General features: G+C 32.1%; 6 protein-coding genes across 14 annotated transcripts in view; 5 read left to right on the forward strand and 1 right to left on the reverse strand.

The window, feature by feature from the left end:
- The window catches only part of LOC109597964 (protein goliath), a 31,508-nt gene extending 28,040 nt beyond the window's left edge, over window positions 1-3,468 (forward strand). For both annotated transcript variants that reach the window (XM_020013753.2, XM_020013754.2), the window contains exons 6-9: window positions 117-199; window positions 262-358; window positions 856-963; window positions 2,336-3,468. In XM_020013753.2, coding sequence (XP_019869312.2) covers window positions 117-199; window positions 262-358; window positions 856-963; window positions 2,336-2,494 — 447 coding nt within the window. In that variant the 3' untranslated portion in view covers window positions 2,495-3,468. The remainder of the gene's footprint in view (window positions 1-116; window positions 200-261; window positions 359-855; window positions 964-2,335) is intronic.
- Window positions 3,469-4,428: 960 nt separating this feature from the next.
- Window positions 4,429-5,437, forward strand: LOC109597954 (uncharacterized protein C7orf50 homolog). The gene is made up of 2 exons (XM_020013741.2): window positions 4,429-4,896; window positions 4,953-5,437. The coding sequence occupies exons 1-2, from the start codon at window positions 4,485-4,487 to the stop codon at window positions 5,402-5,404; spliced, it is 864 nt and encodes a 287-aa protein (XP_019869300.2). The 5' UTR covers window positions 4,429-4,484; the 3' UTR covers window positions 5,405-5,437.
- A 143-nt stretch (window positions 5,438-5,580) lies between these two features.
- LOC109597932 (RNA-binding protein 41-like) lies at window positions 5,581-7,001 on the forward strand. The gene is made up of 3 exons (XM_049970090.1): window positions 5,581-5,808; window positions 5,863-6,839; window positions 6,896-7,001. The coding sequence occupies exons 1-3, from the start codon at window positions 5,660-5,662 to the stop codon at window positions 6,991-6,993; spliced, it is 1,224 nt and encodes a 407-aa protein (XP_049826047.1). The 5' UTR covers window positions 5,581-5,659; the 3' UTR covers window positions 6,994-7,001.
- On the reverse strand, window positions 6,991-11,487 carry LOC109597972 (uncharacterized). Of its 6 annotated transcripts, none has more exons than XM_049970089.1 (13): window positions 11,180-11,487; window positions 10,805-10,849; window positions 10,333-10,373; window positions 10,203-10,280; window positions 9,933-10,142; window positions 9,686-9,770; window positions 9,451-9,549; window positions 9,119-9,393; window positions 8,894-9,064; window positions 8,085-8,291; window positions 7,703-8,003; window positions 7,251-7,640; window positions 6,991-7,135 (listed from the first exon to the last, which is right to left on the reverse strand). In XM_049970089.1, exons 1-13 carry the CDS (start codon window positions 11,241-11,243, stop codon window positions 7,095-7,097), a joined length of 2,007 nt encoding a protein of 668 aa, XP_049826046.1. In that variant the 5' UTR covers window positions 11,244-11,487; the 3' UTR covers window positions 6,991-7,094. The 6 variants fall into 6 exon arrangements, with proteins under 6 accessions (XP_049826046.1, XP_019869325.1, XP_019869324.1 ...); XM_020013766.2 differs by having other exon boundaries at window positions 9,451-9,558; XM_020013765.2 differs by having other exon boundaries at window positions 10,203-10,292.
- A 107-nt stretch (window positions 11,488-11,594) lies between these two features.
- Window positions 11,595-13,456, forward strand: LOC109597952 (something about silencing protein 10). The gene is made up of 8 exons (XM_020013739.2): window positions 11,595-11,701; window positions 11,759-11,873; window positions 11,923-12,210; window positions 12,266-12,516; window positions 12,569-12,737; window positions 12,792-13,038; window positions 13,095-13,231; window positions 13,285-13,456. Exons 1-8 carry the CDS (start codon window positions 11,685-11,687, stop codon window positions 13,375-13,377), a joined length of 1,317 nt encoding a protein of 438 aa, XP_019869298.1. The 5' UTR covers window positions 11,595-11,684; the 3' UTR covers window positions 13,378-13,456.
- A 1,599-nt stretch (window positions 13,457-15,055) lies between these two features.
- On the forward strand, window positions 15,056-16,889 carry LOC109597957 (triosephosphate isomerase). 3 transcript variants are annotated; one of them, XM_020013747.2, is made up of 3 exons: window positions 15,056-15,143; window positions 15,968-16,446; window positions 16,508-16,889. In XM_020013747.2, exons 2-3 carry the CDS (start codon window positions 15,974-15,976, stop codon window positions 16,782-16,784), a joined length of 750 nt encoding a protein of 249 aa, XP_019869306.1. In that variant the 5' UTR covers window positions 15,056-15,143; window positions 15,968-15,973; the 3' UTR covers window positions 16,785-16,889. The 3 variants fall into 3 exon arrangements, with proteins under 3 accessions (XP_019869306.1, XP_019869303.1, XP_019869304.1); XM_020013744.2 differs by lacking the exon at window positions 15,056-15,143 and adding an exon at window positions 15,788-15,913; XM_020013745.2 differs by lacking the exon at window positions 15,056-15,143 and adding an exon at window positions 15,798-15,827.
- The last annotated feature ends 958 nt before the right edge of the window (window positions 16,890-17,847 follow it).

Below are 17,847 nucleotides of genomic sequence, written 5' to 3' on the forward strand. Positions count from 1 at the left end.
ACATTTTTAATTTTATTGCGGAAAAGGAAGTTTTTGTAAGGTCAGACGTAATTAATGGGATTTTTAAAACGAACACGATTCTGGCGTGTGATTTTTACTTATTCGTTGCTTTGCAGGAACTACAGGGAGACCTGGAATGTTGTCCGATTTGTATCGAGGCGTACAAACAGGGTGAGGTGCTCAGGTTGTTGCCTTGTAGGTAAGTTACTGCTGAAAAATAGTTTAGCTAAAGCCTTAATCAATTTTTTTGTTTCGTTTCAGCCATGAGTACCACAAAGTGTGCATTGATCCATGGTTACTGGAACACCGTACGTGTCCGATGTGCAAGATGGACATCCTGAAGCATTACGGATTCGTGGTCAGTGCGACAACTTATAACTGAGCCACCTAGCCTAAAAACTACCGCTAGCATCTAGTAGACTAATTTTACCCCCCTTTCTGTGATAATACACCATACTGTATTTTTGTTCCTATTTATTTAGCACCTTAATCGGTGGAGGTAATTCAGTCAAGTTATTTTTTTTTTACTTTCTACACGCATGTTTTCCTCTTTGGGTATTTTGTTCTTGCGTTTATTTATTTGACTTTAGTTTTATATTTTATTTATTAAATGCATGTTTTGTAATTAGTAGTATATTATTAACAATCGTTCCTGGACGTAACTTGTTTGCTCTTCTTGATCACTTTCCACGTAGGTAGTATGCACAAACCTATTTACTGTTGCAGTATATTAGAAGAACAAAAATGTTGACCAAGGCGCTTAGCATGAATATAAATCAATTGTACATAGTTAGAATGAATGTAATTGTAAACTGGACATAAATAAGGTGTAAATTATGTTTTTTGTGCCATTAGTGTTCAGATAGTCAAGAAAGTATCATTCAAGTAGTGGAATCTCAAACGTTCAACTTCAGCCAGAACAATCCCATAGGAGAGATCAACACCATAGCAGACATTCAAGAGGTAAGCTTTTAGTTTGTTGGTCGCTGTGGCCGTAACACGAATTGATAATTATAGACTCAATGTGCACGATAATTACTTTTTAGCAAGCGTTAGATTTGGCATAGTCCCGACTGATGTAATTGCCCTAATTGGAATTATGTGACATTGGTCGATTGGAATTAGTATTTTCCAGATTGCTGCGAGTCTGATCCGGTGGAATTACATAAAATTTCGTTTAAAGCCCAATCCACTTTAACAGAAATTGGCTTAATACTGGCATTGACGTACTGTTACCATTTTGAAGGAGATTTTAATAGATTTTTTTAATAAAAAATGGCAATGATTATCAAATTATATATTAAATACACATAATTTATTGTTTTCATAATCATTATAATCTAAAGAATCTAAAGAATCTAAAGAATCTAAAGAATCTAAAGAATCTAAAGAATCTAAAGAATCAAAAGAATCAAAAGAATCTAAAGAATCTAAAGAATCTAAAGAATCTAAAGAATCTAAAAAATCTAAAGAATCTAAAGAATCTAAATCTAAATATTGTAAAATAGGTGGGCAAAATTGGGAAGCACAACATGACCAATAATGAAAGAAAATTTAAATATGTTTTTTCTTTCCCTGAAGAAATTACAGCCCCTCAAAGTTAAGTTTCAGAAATTATTTTTTTCTTATATTTTCTTAATCTTTGGTCCAATCATGTTTAAACTTGGTATGTATTATACTAAAATATATGCATGCAATTAAATGTAATATATTAGGGTAGATACTGAGCCTTTTCCTCCTTATATTTTTTATTATTGAATATATTCTAACTGCTCCCAAATTTTGGCCATCTATTTTTGAAACATCTGTATATTAATTTTTTTGTCAAAACTATAATTTATTACACTTTTATAGTAAAATTTTTTTGCTACTATTTTTAGTCATTTTATGAAAGGTTAATTAATGTTGTATAATAAAACATAAAAGTTTACCTTCAATATGTTTTTAAATTTTACACAGTTACAATATAATTATGTGTATATATATATACCAATTACTCTTTAATTTCCTTTCATTATTTTCAAACACAAACTTAATTAATTATTTCCACATTTAAAAAATGTTAAAATAATAATAAAGCTAAATAAGCATCAAAGAAATTATAATTACCTTCAAAGTAGACAAATATAAAATAAAATTCAGTAAAAAAATATTAACTTTTGATCCATATTTTAATAGAGGTAATTTTAATTAATGATAAAGTAATAAAACTTTACGAGAAAAAAACAATAAATTCTTCAAATCCTTGAATCCTTCACACATGCATATTATTGAACACAGCCAAAATTGTTTGTTGCACATGATTCCAATTATAACTTTGCTATAATTTTTGTAGGCAAATCACTCAAGTTCGGACGAGGACAGCCGTGCGCCGTCACCAAACGAGATGACACCCAGCATTTCCAGAGATAACCAGTCTCCGAAGCCGAGCAACGAGATCTTCGCTATCAATCCGTCAGCCGATGAACAGTCGTCTTCTCAGGCGTACTACTGACTTCCTTTGGAGACTGAACTTTGATCCGTGGGCATCCGTTTGTTCACTGCGTCATTGTTTTTTTCATTTTTTCTATTAACATATATGGGGGATGTTGTGGTGCATGAAACTTTCGATGTTGTAAACTATGTATTCATGAAACTCCTCTATGTGCATGCTTGACAAATCAGTGTTTAGTACAAATGTATTTATTACAAATCGAAGTTAATTATAGAAAAACCGTGTTAATCTCATGCTTCCAATATGTTTACGCTTGTTCACATCACCAATTAGTTACATTACAATTACTTTATTCACAATTTTTGCAAACGATCAATTTGACGGTAATAAATTGAACAAATTCGAGTCATTTTTAAGTGGATGCCCATGATTGTGATACTGTACTGTATTGAATACTTGATTGTGTTCTGAGTTACTTAATTATGTGATATTTTACCATGTAGGCTTTAGTTAGGAACAATGTAGAAATATCTTGATCAGTATTTGAAAGACTTAGCTGGTATAATTAATAATTAAGGGAATTCTACTGCAGGATATTTTTACAAGGGCGTTTTTATAATGTATATAATAGGACTATTTTATTCTTAATGACAATGTACTCAATTTTTTTATAATTTATATTTAGTTTGTTTTATTTTTTGAAAGAATTTTGTTTGCTTTCTGGGAATTTTATAAAAATTGCTATCTTTTTTTATAAAATGTCCTGTTTTGGTAGATACCAGTTAAAAGTGCTCAACTTGTTATTTAGGTTAATACGTAATATGTTTTACCAGTTTAAAACCGAAATTGACCAATAGCAAGGTTTGTAAATATATTTTTGCATATTGTGGTATAATTACTACTAAATATATTACTTAAATGGCTTTGAAAATTACAAACAAATAAGACTAGTACTTAAATATTTTCAAATTGTTTTATCTTCATGGTAATAATAATTTGTATGCTAAATGTTTGTATATTAAAAATAAAATAATCGAATTAAAATGAACTTTTATTTAAAAACTACTCCTATTTTTCAATCAAAGGAAATACAATTGAACAGCTAGAAAATACAGAGTCACCACTTTCGAAGCTTGTTTAACATTTATTTTCGAATAATTAATAATAATTAATTAGTTAATATATACTTAGGATAACAACATTAAAATCTTTGTGCCATAATTAGTACATTTGATTTTTAATCGCATTCATTTGTATTTAAACTCAGAGTTACTTACATATTTCAATTTAATTCTTTATAAATAACGCAGTTTTTATATATACATAATTATATATTTTTAAATAATATATACTTACAATAGTAACTTCAAGCTTAATTACTGTCACTGCACACCTTATCGAAATTTTTCAAAATGAACTAAATGGCACGAGTTGGGCTTCAGATTAAAAAAATGCACAGCTTACTTGATCGACACAACTTTGTTGTAATCTTTATCCTTCTCTAACACTCATTAAAATGTATTTTTCTCTCTATAACTTTTACACGAACAAATACAAAATTCGAATTTTGAGTCGCGGAGTATTCAATGTTTGTATATATTACGTTTATTTAAAAAATGTGATAAAAATCATTCTTGAACAAACGCTTGAGGGATGTCATAAGTACATATTATAGTAAGAAATTAATATTATTATAGATTAGAAAAAATCTTTCCAAGAAAAATTTTTAAAAACTTTGTGTCAGTTCAGAACAAAATTTCTTTATAAATTTGATAACAAAGAATCCAATCCTTAAGTCGTTTAAGACTGTTCCAAAATTTGTACATTTGTTTTTAATCCCATTAATTTTAGTTGATTTAAACATTTGAACTGATTCTGTAATTTTGTGATTATGTTGTGCAAACTTACTTTTATTAAGATTCTTGACTGTTGTTGTTGACTTTGCTGGTTGGTACTCATGTAAGTTTTCTGGGTGTTCTGTGGGTTTTCTATGGCTAGTTTTTCCGACTTAACCTACAAATTGCGTTAACCTCACGTTGTAGTAAACAACATGGTTTCAATAGAAAATAATAACAAAAAGAAGAGTAAAAAATCAAAGAAAATCAAAACTATTTCTTTCGACGAAGAAACTGTAACGAAAGAGCATGCAGAAAAGTTATTAGGGGATCAGCAGAAAGTAGAAAATAAAAAGGACAATAAACCAAAGCAAAAAAATGGAAATAAGCCAGTTAAAGGACAACAATCTAGGGGACAAAAGAAAAATAAACAAAAAGACGGAGCTAGCACAGACGTGAATTCTTCAATTAAAGAACAGAGTGAAAGCACAAGTCAGGAAAAGAAGCCTCCAAAACGAAAAAAGAATAAGCAAAACCCAAATGTAGATGCAGTGCCTCAGAAAAAACAAAAAACAGAGGAGAAACATGAAACTGATGAAGGTGAAGGTGAAGATGAAGATGAAGAAGGTAATTGCTAATTTTCCCCACTTTTCAATTTAACATTCATTATTACTTGTTTGCAGAAATTCTGGACACTGATGGTAAAACCACAATTGAAAAACCTGAATCAATCAGAGCAATGAAAAGGAGGAAACATGAAAATTTGTTAAAGGAGAAAAAACTAAAACATGAACTAGATATGCAACAGAAGTCTTTAAATTATTTATCAAAATGGAAACACAGCAGGACTGAATGGAAGTTTGAAAAACTGAGACAAATTTGGCTGCAACAAAACATGTATGATACTGCCAAAGTGCCAGATCAGTTTTGGGGCACACTTGTAGAGTATTTATCTGGTTCTAAAGGACAGATCAGAAAAGTTTTAATTAAAGAAGCTTTGGGTGTTATTGAGAAAAAAGAAGCAAAGAAGAATGAAGAGGAAAATAATGATGCTGAGGAGGAGTCAGAAGAGAAAATTGATGATGCTAATATTATAAAACGAGCTAGAGACGTTATACAGAACTTAGAAGAATAATTTTAACTGTTGTAAATATATTCTTTTAATATTTGCTTGATTTTTCTTGAATATACCTTTTAATAAGAAAATCCTATGCAACCAAAATTACATTGTGGTATAAATAGTTATTATAATTTATATTTTCTAAATATTTTTATTGAATTATTTGTCATATTATTTGTATAACTCAAACTTAAAAAATTGAATTGTTTTCCTAATTTGGGAGTTGAAATTGAGGTTATGTTGCCATTGTTTTGATAACAGTTAGTAAACATGTTCAACATTTTTAATTCTAAAAGACATTCTTTAAATAAACGAGATAGAGAGCTTGAACCCCCTACAAAGAAGTTAATATCGGAGGGAGATGTATTAATAAAAAAATTAAGTGAAAAACAACTTGAGAAAAGTACTACATTACAAGAGTAAGTTGAAGCCACTTGTTTTGGCACATTATGTTTATTGATTGTTATTTTTAGGCAATTAAATGAGACAAAAGAGTTTGTAAATAGTGTAGAATATATTCCAGTTACAAATCGAATAAGTGGTATAAACACCACACAATGTTTTCAAAAGGAATCACATAGACTAGATGTTATTGATAAATATAAATTGTTGGGACTTTCTGAAAAAGATATTGAATTACTTCAGGATATGAATCAGGGCCTAGAATATGTAAAAGGCAAATACAAATCTATTAATGAAGATATTTTACTTGACAATATACAGAGAGTAAACAAACTATTACAAACTTCTGGTGATTGCACACATTACAGTGGTGATAGTAATTTGCCGAGGCAGGATCATGAGGCAGCTCTTTCAGTTAAACCTGACAGTACAGAAACAAAATTGTTAAAGTTTGCTTTAAAAAATGAGGAGAAAAAAGTTAAATTACCACATCCCATGGATAATATTTGTACCTTAGAGCAAAACTTTATGGACAATGTTGACCTATTTACTCCTGTTGATATCAAAAAAATTAGAAAAAAAGCTAGATCTTTGGCCAGAGCAATGAATGAAACTGGTGAGTTACAAAACACAAATGATGATACCAAAAACTCAAAGAAACCTGTAGACAATTCAAAATGGGATGTTACTGAGTCAGATGATAATTTCAAAGAAAAGATACAAATTGTATCAAAAGGAGTACGTACATGTAAGCCTCAAAAATTATACACAATTAGGGATGGCAAAATAGTTGAACTAAAAAGTGATATATCCCAGAGTAGTCATTCTAACTCTGAGATTAAACAATTATCTATTGATGAAATTAAAAATATTCCTAGATTTAATGATTATGATCCTGGTGAAAAATCCAATAAATTATATTTAAAGAATTTACATAAAAACTGTGATGAAACTGACTTGAGGAACCTTTTACCAAATACTGATAATATAGTTTCCATTCAACTTTTAAAAGGAAAACTGAAAGGACAGGCATTTATTCAATTTTCTGGTAAGTAAAATTTAGGTTTATAATGAAAACACGTTTTTTTTAATATTTATTTTCAGATGAATCAAGTGCAGAGATGGCTTTGAAGTCGTTGCTTGGAGTTGTCCTTAAAAACAAACCTATAATTGTACAATATGGTAAAATAAAAGACAAATAACCTTAAAATTATTATTTATTACTTATTTAAATAAAATCATTTTTATAAAAATTACCAATACCACGGAAACATAACATATTGTAAGTATAAAACCTACAAAATTACTTTTCGTCGGTTTCCATCTTGTTTGAGTCTGATGCATCTGAAAGAGAAAACACCAAAATTAAGTTCTGAGATATTGTACCTTATATTTTTCATTAAAAGAAAATAAATCATTTAATAGATAGAAATTTTTTCATTTGATAACGTCCAATCACCTTTTCCATCTTCGCCTGCGGCCTGAATGTCATCTATCCTCTCCGCCTCCGCCGGAGGAGGACCTCCGTACATAACCCCCGGTCCTTCCGGCATCGGTGGACCGCCGTCTGGCGGCATGACCGGCGGCCCGCCAGCCGGATACGGATGTCTGTTCATATGAGGTGGCGGCCCTTGCTGGGGAGGATACTGGGGATAGCCTTGAGGTGGAGGAGGCTGTTGCTGTGGATAATAGTTGTGAGGTGGCGGTGGGTACTGGCCGGGAGGCGGGTAGCCCTGATGATAGCCTTGTGGCGGTGGTGGGCCTTGCTGCGGCGGCGGCTGTTGTGGCGGGTATCCGCCGTAGCCAGGGTGCGGAGGACGCGGAGGCAGCGGCACGGACTGTGCATTACCTAATAAAACAATAAAGAGCATTTAATGTCAAAACATTAAAGGGAACAGGGATAATAGTTACCTTGAGGTGGATACTGTTGGGGATACTGAGGCATCTGACCCGGCGGCATCATGTTCTGCGGTGGCGGCCCCTGATGGTGGGCACCCATTGGGGGGATGCCGTGTGGTGGCGGACCGGCCATGTGTGTTGGACCAGGCGGTGGTGGTCCTTGTTGCGGAGGAGGTCCTGGGGGGCCACTCATCGGCGGTGGTTGGGGCGATTGAGCGCCGTGTGGCATTGATACAACCGGAGGTCCTACTACCGGAGGCTGTTGAGCACTGGGAGGAGCGTGGGGTGGCAACATTTGATTCGGCGGTGGTCCCTTAAACATATATATTGAATTACAACACATAAAACACACATAATCATCAATTATTTTTATATTGTCGCCAAAGATTCTTACTTGTGAATGTTCAGGTGGAGGAGGTCCCTGTTCTTGCGGCGGTGGATGGTTGTAGGGCGGTTGTTGATTCATGTAAGGTGGCTGATTGTAGGGCTGCTCAGGTTTGGGAGCAACAGTCTCTGGTGGCTTCACATCCGCCGTGCCGTTGGCCTGTGGCGGTTTTGGTTGAGCCGATTCCGTTTTGTCTACGCCATCCTGTTCCATAGGCTAAATAACGAACAAATTTTTTATAATTTTCAGTATGTGGAAAATTTTGTAGCTTCAAGATATATTATATTTTTAACAATAATTGATTCTGACATGTTAAGTCATATATAACAAGACCTAAATTGTGTGTTATATAAAAACATATTTATATACTTATATGAAGTGCTCCAAACAAGTGTTGATTTTAATGTTTAAATTATATTTAAAATAATAAGTATATTGACTAAGGAAAATAGTTTTTGCATGTAAAAATGAGAATTGATATACTGATTAAGTAAAACTCATAAAATCAAAAATAATATTCATAAAACATTATTTACTCTTAAATGAATCTCCCATATTAAGAATAAACAATGGGAAATCATAAGACAAGGTGTGGGTTGTAGTTTACCTGGATGCTTTGAAGTACCGGCTGATTTTGAAACAGAAATGTGGAATTCTATGAGTGAAAAAGACATTTTATCTACATATATTCTCACTTGCTACATGCAATAAAAAAACCATAGTCATGTGCCACTAACATACATAGTTGAGAATCCTAATTTCATAATAAGAGAACTACTATATTAATTGCACATTTTCGTCTCAAATTTATTGTTTACCTCAGAGTTGGTGGGCCCGTTGCCTTGAACCGGGCCGTTCTGCGGTTCCGCGGTGCCGTTCTCCTTCGGTTTGTGTTCCTCGTTCGTCTTGTTCCTCTCCTTCGTCAAATTTTCGTACTGCTTCTCGACCATCTTCTGGAACGTCTCGTCGTCGACGGCCGGCTTACAATGCTACAAATTATCATTATAAAATTTAAGTATTCTAGCAGAATCTGAGGTACGAACCTTCTTCAGTTCCTCTTGGAACAGCTCGCTGCTCTCAATGAACTTGCGTTTCTTCGCCTCGAATTTTTCCTCTATCTGTTGCAATTCAGCCTCCAGTTTTTTCTGATGCATGGTCAACGATTGGACCTGTCGTTTCAAGACTTGCATCCTAGTGGTGGTCACTACGGATCTAACGTCCGGCACTACGCTCTCCGAGAAGATCTCGTTGATGAGTCGGTGGTTCCTCAAGTAGCGGGCGTATGCCACGTGCTTTACCGAATAACCATCATCTGGATCTGTTAATAAAAGTATTAATTAAATATAATTTACATACACAGTGGATGTTTTATTACCATCTTCGTCCTCAGCCGGTTGGATTTCAATTCTCCTGTCGGCGGCCGCCTGTTGTTTCGACGAACCGGTGTTCCTCTCATGGGGTTCATTATCGACACCTTGGACAGCTAGAATTAGTATTTTATGAGGATGCAGGGTGAGAGATGAGCGCTCGAATTTGTTAGGGTTTGGTAGGAGGGTGTGTGCGAGTCGATGATTGTGATTATTATGAGTGCGATGAAACACGATACTTACCACCTTTACCGCGATTTTTCGCAGCCACAAACGCAAGATACGCCGGCGAATTGTGGTATGTCTTCAGAGATTTTTCATATTCGATCTGAAAGAATATAAAACACCTAATTTAAACGTCCTGTTTCAAGCAAAAAAAATCATAGTTTTAAAGTGTGCTATTTCTATGATCAGCCACATTTCACATTTATTTAATTTAAGATTTACTGTTCTTTAAACGATTTGGTATCTTAAGACAAACTTTTTATACCTTTTCTGATTCATATTCCTCAACGAACTCCGTTTTTTCGTCTTCAGGTAAATCTCGCCACATTTGCCCGATAATCTTGCCAATTTCCCATAGCTTCAAATCGGAATTCTGATTTTTAACCGTGTCCCAAACTTTCCTACTGTATCGCATGTACGGCATCAGCGGTTTCTCCGGCGCTTTCGGCGGTTTCGGCGTTCTCGCCTCATTTTTCTGTAACCGAAACGACCATTACTAAACCTGCAACTGGGGCAACTTTTAGCCGTGACTTACCGCTGTGCTTTTGCCAATTTTCTGTGGAATGAAACCAGGATTACCACTTGGGCTACTGGTAAATGGATTGGTCTCTTTCTGCAAGTAGATCTATTTAAAACTGAATAGTGTGTATCGATTATAAACTTACATTTGAACTAGAGCCTGATCCTCCAGAAGCTCTTAACCTTTCTATAAAACAAATGGACATTTAACATGGTAGTGTTCATTAGAACCAACAAGAACATGCAAAGGATCACAAAACTCGACCGTTTAAAACACGTGAACCTACACTTACCTCATATTCTATCTAATCATTCAACAACATAAACATAAACCTCATCTCTTAAGTATTAATTAAAATTTTGCTTACCTCAGTGTTTAAAAAAATATAATTTAGATATTACCTATTAATTATAAAATTGAAGGTTCACAATAAAGATAAACTGAAGAATAAGTAAATTAATACAACAGCATAAGATATTGATAGATTATTGATTATTGCATGTACTTGGTTATTGCTTAAGCTTTTTCTATATTATTAAACTTGAACTAATTATACAATAAAGCAAAAGTATTATAAAAAAAGAGTTTGTTAATATAAACCATAAATTTGCAGTTACCTTTCAATATGTTGAAAGTCATGGGAGCGCCTGCTGACAGCAAATCTGAACAACAAACACAAACAAAGCATATCATCAGCACTATCCTACGAATAGAATACTATGATTTACTTTTTTACGCATAAACTAAAAACATTAAAACGACCTTTAAAAGCTAAGCAAATCATAGTATTAAGGGCTTTACTTAATCTATATAACATGCTTTTAATCTTTAATTGGAACATGATGCTAAATTACTGAATACTAGCATCTTTAATAGATATACTCATGCGATCGACAAGCCGAATCTTCTCTAACAACAGAAATATTCTACTAATACTACCCGCGATCTCTCTTTACATAGTTTATCCGAAACAATTTACGTGTTTTACTTACGGTTAGTGGTTTGGGGACTCGACATTTGCATCGAAGGTTGTTTATAGTTAACCGGTAACGCCATTTTGGGCCGCTAAATCACTATCAGTCAATCAGGTGCAGTCTAAAGCATATTTATGTGCATTATTTAATATAACAAATGCGTTATTTTCTTTAATTTTTGTCTAAACGCCCATAAGACGCTTTTTGACGCTCATATCTTGGCTATACGATGTCAAAAGTTTTGACAGGTATATTTTAAATTAATTGTGAATTCATTTTCTGAAGCACTTACATTTAAATTAAACTTTTAATTGGCAAATAGATTTTATTTATTAGTTGCCCTTATAATTTGTTACATTAAAATTATTAATATAAACGGAAAAAAAGAGTTTTAAAGTAATAATACACGAGCGACATCTATTTTAATAATATTACCCAGAGGTAGATTCCTACTTAACAGTAACCTCAAACCAATCTAACCTAAAAAACTTTCATCACGTTGTAATATAAACAAACATAAAACATGCCATCTAACATAAAGTAAAATAAATTTGCCATTAATTATAATAACATTTGTAATATAATGCTGGATTATAGGTTTAACGACGCTGACGACTACGAACCGTCAGACTCCGACGATGACTACACCGAAAAAGAAAAGTCGTTGCTAAAAAAAGTGCGCACACGAAAACAGAAATATTCAGACAGTGAAGTGAGTATTAATTATAAATTAGTGATCCAGATTACAAGTGTGATTTCAGGAAGAAGTTTTGGGTGTTGGTGGTGATGAAGAAAGTGATGATCAAAGTGACATTGCCTTAAGTGATGTTGAGGGACAAGATGAAGGAGATGACTTGCCTAACGAAAGGGCCTGGGGCAAAGATAGGAGGAAGTTTTACTCAACTGATTATGTGGATGCTGATTATGGTGGTTTTGATGGCAAGGATGCCCAGATGGCTGAGTTGGAAGAAGAGGAGGCCAGAAATTTACAAAAACAACTGGCTGAACAACTTGATGATGACGATTTTGCTTTGGATTTGTTTGTAAAAGTAAATATATTACATATATATAAACCTGATTTGATTTGATTGATTCTGTTTTTAGAAAACAGATGAGGAGAAAAAACACATTGAGGAAGTTATCAAAACTGATGTTACAAAGTTGTCAAAGAGGGAAAAGTTGCAGTTATTGGAAAAGGAATCACCGGAGTTGTTTGGACTTATAGAAGATTTTAAAGTAAAACTTGTCATTGCAAAAGATTTTTTACAACCAGTTTTAAACCAATACAGACAAGGAAAAATTCCAAATTGTGGTGCTATTGATTTTGTTCAAACTCATTATGAATTGATACTGAAGTAAGTTTTTACAGTTTTTATTTATAAATTTTAATTTAATTAAACTTTGCAGTTATTTCACAAATATTAATATGTATTTGTTACTAAAGTCAAAAAGGGTTCCTGTGGAAAATCACCCAATTGTTAAAAGATTGTTTCAATACAGGCAGCTCTTAATGCAGTTGGATAGCACATATGAAGAAATAATTAAACCACAAATAGAAGTTTTACTCCTTGAAATTGTATGTATTTTAAAATTATTATTTATGTTTTTTAATTGTATTTTTTTATAACAGGAAAAAGATGAAATAGATGAGAAGAAGGAAAAGAAAACATTGAATTTGTTATCAAAATTATCTGAAATTAAAACCAAAACTAAGAAAGATGAAAATGCCAAAAAGAAAAAGGCAGTTCAATTTGCTGACGAGCAGCCATCTAAAAAGTTTAAACTGGATCAACCTGAAGAAAATTCTGATAGTGATGAAGACATGGAGGTTGGAAATGATGCACTTGAAGAAGATGAAGCATCAAAGGAGGAAACAGGTACTACTGAATAACATCAATAATCAACATCCACTTATAAATATTTTCAATTTTAGAAAATGGTAAAAGGGCTATAACTTATCAGATGGAAAAGAACAAAGGTTTGACACCACATAGGAAGAAGGAATTAAGAAATCCCAGAGTCAAAAATAGGCAGAAATTCAGAAAAGCAGTGATTAGAAGGAAGGGAGCTGTGAGTTGAAAATATTTTTAGCATATTCCAGAAATAATATGATTCGTTTTTAGGTACGAGAACCTAGGAAAGAATTATCCAGATATGGTGGAGAAATTTCAGGCATTAAGGCCTCTGTGACAAAGAGTATAAAAATTAAGTCTTAAAATTATTAGAATCATCAAAGAATTGTATTTTTTTATAATTCAATAAATAATACAATTAAAAGTAAAAGTTATAAATTTATATTCTTGAGTATTTATAATAAAATATTACTACATTGACAATATATAATAATCATAAAATGAAAATACAACGATGTAAATGTTAGTTAAAATACGCTAATATTATTAGAATGTATTAATGAAATTGTTCTGTATTTATGATCCTTTTTAAGAAGGCTTCTAATTACCTCATTTAAATATTTTAATTAATAAAACATTTACTAAGTTTAATTGAATTATTTATATTTGATTTATCTATTTTAATTTATTTTAATACGTAAATGTTTAATAAATAATAAGAAAAAAATTCGCAAATTATATAATATTATAAATTTAAATAACCTAACAGATTAGGTGTAATATTGTGTAATTATTTAGAACCACAACAATATGTATAGCTAATTATTGTATTGTATTGTAATTGAAAATATTCGCGATGCGCATGTAATTACATAAAACCAAGCCGTGATTAACCGCCCGCCTGGGGTGAGTCGTTGCAGAGTATGAATCCATTCAGTCTGTTATCGACCTGCGTATCGATCGGTCGACTACTGGTGCTAGTTTGCACCCCTAAGTTAATTCGGTGGTGCGGTACGGTTTAGTGGAGTTACTTTTGCGATTAATTAGTGTAGTACTTAGTGCCCTACTGTATATACTACGGATTTTAAAAGTACGTTTTCTTATTCTATTAAATTATTAATAATTAAAATAATTCTATTAAATTGTTTTAATTTAACTTAAAATTAATATGGAGATATGTTATAATTTGTCTTGATTTAAGTTCATTTAATGAAAATAAGTCAGAATTATTTATTTATTTATAAATTTTATTTATTAAACAATTTAAAACACAAACAATTATCATCTATTAGTACAAATTAATTTAAATGTTGGTTAATATTTAAATGTTCAATTTTTTGTAAAAATACTAGTACTTAATATAAAATAAAATAATTCTAAATTATCTTTTTTTAAAAAAAAATTTACTTATTAAAACAGTATATTGAAAGACAAATATACATAATCGTCATTTATTAGTAGAAATTAATTAAAACTTTATTTATACGTTTAATATTTTGTACATAATATTATTAAATTAAATACACATTAATATTTGTTTTTTAAACAAATTACTAAAGAGGTGCTTAAATATTTCGTAAATTTTTTTATTGATTGACGCTGAAAACTTTTTCTTAGCTATGTAACTGTATAACAAGTGCAAATATAATTTTATATCTTAAAAACAAGACAACAACAACTAGAAGGATTTAAATTGTTAAAAATTCTTAATACTTTAATTTAGTAAATTTTCAAATATATTTAGCAAAGAAATGTTGAAAAAACAAAATATGTTCAATAAAAGTTTACAAAAATAAATACATTTTTGTATATTAAAATTTTGAATTTATAAAAAACCTATTTACTCACATAATATTAAATTGTCTTTCCTAAATATTAGTAACATTCACATAGCTTTCGAAAGCTACAAAGATTTCGTAAACACCCGGATCAATAATAATTTAAACGTCGCGGCTCGAACGGTGCTACGTGTTTCATCGCGCGTTTCTCGTAATTTTTCGTGAAAGGAGGTGTGTCCTTATGACCTTATCTCCTCCTAAAGGTTATTCCAGTCGCACTTTGCCGGATCAGTTTGATATTGGAGTGTGGAGTGATTATTTGGGAGTTTTAACCAGTCCAGATAATATTTGGTGAGTTAAAAAGGTCAAGAATCATTTAATTGTTACTGATTAATCTGTCTTAGTCTATAGCAACATTGTTTAGAATTTGTGTAACAGTATATTTGGCAAAAAAATATTGCTTTTTTGTGCCGAATTAATTAGACAAATATTACCAATACTGGATAATAAGTGCTATCAAACTAATTTAATACTACATAAACGTGTGCTACAAAGTTTAGGTATTAATATAATTTATTGAAGTGAATCATAATGATTAGTGATAGTCAAATAAGTTCATATAAACTAAACTTTAAGTTTTCTCTGATGTAACATTATTTTTACAGCGAGATATAAACGAATTTATTTATAAAAATAAATTATTCTTTGTACATATGTGCACATATGTGGCTATGTTTTATTGTTACGAAATGTTTAAAAAATAGTATAAGACAATTTACCACAAACAGTTATAATTAAGAAATGATTTATTCTGATTTTTATTCTTTCATTGTTTCACTGCTTTTTATTGGCTCCAAAAGTACAATAATGTTTAAATGGAAATTGAAGAAGTTATTATATTTTTAATTAAATTTCCGTTGGTATTGAAGTTTGTTCCTTTAATTAATTTATGACAAGAGAACTTTGACAAGTTATATTTTATTGACAAATTCCTCCCAAGTATTCCAAGGGTCAAAAAGCATGGCGAGTTGTGGGGTAATCTAGATAAAATTACAATGTTACTATTTGTCTCTAGATCTCTCGTAAAACCGTTAAGATTATGGCGACCAACCTGGTCAACAGTTACGGGAGCGAATCTTAAAGCAGATCATTAAATTAACAATCCACTTTTACAGTGCAAAATGGCCGGAAACAGGAAATTCGTCGTCGGCGGTAACTGGAAGATGAACGGCAGCAAGAGCTCCATTGAAGAAATCCTCAAATTCCTAACCGCCGGTCCTCTTAACGACCAAACTGAAGTTGTCGTCGGTGTGCCATCCATCTACCTCGACTTCGTCAAACAGAAGGCCCCATGCAACGTCCAAGTGGCCGCCCAGAACTGCTACAAGGTGGAGAAGGGCGCGTTCACCGGCGAAATTTCGCCAGCCATGCTCAAGGATATCGGTGTTGAATGGGTCATCCTTGGCCACTCCGAACGCAGGGCCATTTTCGGTGAATCCGACGAGTTGGTAGCCGATAAGGTCGCCCACGCTTTGGAGAACGGACTGAAAGTCATCGCTTGCATCGGCGAAACTTTGCAGGAACGCGAGGCCGGAAAGACCATGGAGGTCGTCAACCGTCAAACTAAAGCCATCGCTGACAAAGTTAAGGACTGGTAACAGAACTAAAGTCTAACTCATAGTTCAATGCTCATAGATGTTTTCCGTTTTCCATAGGTCCAACGTGGTGATCGCTTACGAACCAGTCTGGGCCATCGGCACCGGAAAGACGGCTACTCCAGACCAAGCACAAGAAGTGCACAAGGCTCTTAGAGAATTCATTTGCAGCTCCATCAGTTCTGATGTGGCCTCTTCCATTAGAATTCAATACGGTGGTTCAGTCACAGCCGCCAACTGCAAGGAATTGGCAAGCCAACCTGATATTGATGGATTCCTGGTCGGCGGTGCTTCACTCAAGCCAGAATTCGTACAAATTGTTAACGCTAGACAATAAGTCAGATCTAAATGTATATTTTTATTTCTACACGTTTATTTTATATTAAATTATTTTAATTAAACTTTGCGCGTCACAAAGTACTAAATAAATTATGTTGTTAGAGATTTGTTTTTAATATCCTAGTATAAACGTTATGACATTAATTAAACAAGTTTACCATCATTTCCGAATACGAAAATGAGGTCTGGATATTAAGAAGGTACAACAGTTTTTGAGATAATGCTAGCCTTAACTTCTTTATTTTAATCATTTTACTTAATTGCAAATATCGCAGGATATATCAAAAGTAGGGTAAAGATAACTGAACTATCTATCAACTTATATATTATATATATATTTAAAATTAAATTAACTCTTCAGATGTTATTTAAATAGGCATTTATATACAATATTAATTAAAAAGGATTTTACAAAGTGTTAATGTGAAGTTAAATAATCCAGATTTAATCATTAAAGTTACTATATTTATGTTTTCTCATTTATAACACAAGAATAGTAAATTAACATATTATTATCTTGACAATTCACATTAAATAAAATAGTTATGGCTAAAATATTTAACTTTAAAAAGCTACTGTATTTCTAAATAATTACATTTAAAAATAAAAATTTTAAAAATCTGTTTTTCTGTAAATCACCTGGAAGACTGAACACATCTACCATATATAGTAAATACCTCAATTACCTAGTTTTACCTTGTAATCAGAGACTACAACAGAGTAATCACATATTTGTAATTGTCAAAATCCTTTTTAATTGAGAAAAATTGTAATTTATTGAATTCTAAATTTAAGTTTATTAATTGCTTTTAACTCTGTAACTATTTAAATATTTTTTTATTAACAGAAACTACAATTCCAATAATTTTTATTAAATGTTTAAAAGACTATTTCTTTTAGTGTTATTGATGCATCAGAAATATTGTGTATATTTCTGGTAAATATTTTCATTTCAAAGTATCAATTTAATTAGTAACAGTGGTTCAACATTAAGGGGATCATCAATTTATTTCTGCGTAGTTGTAATCAGTAAATTGATCAGGGAAACAGAGACACCATGA

The sequence above is a fragment of the Aethina tumida genome, chromosome 7 (genome assembly GCF_024364675.1).
Source record: "Aethina tumida isolate Nest 87 chromosome 7, icAetTumi1.1, whole genome shotgun sequence".
NCBI classification, from domain to species: Eukaryota; Metazoa; Arthropoda; class Insecta; order Coleoptera; family Nitidulidae; genus Aethina; species Aethina tumida.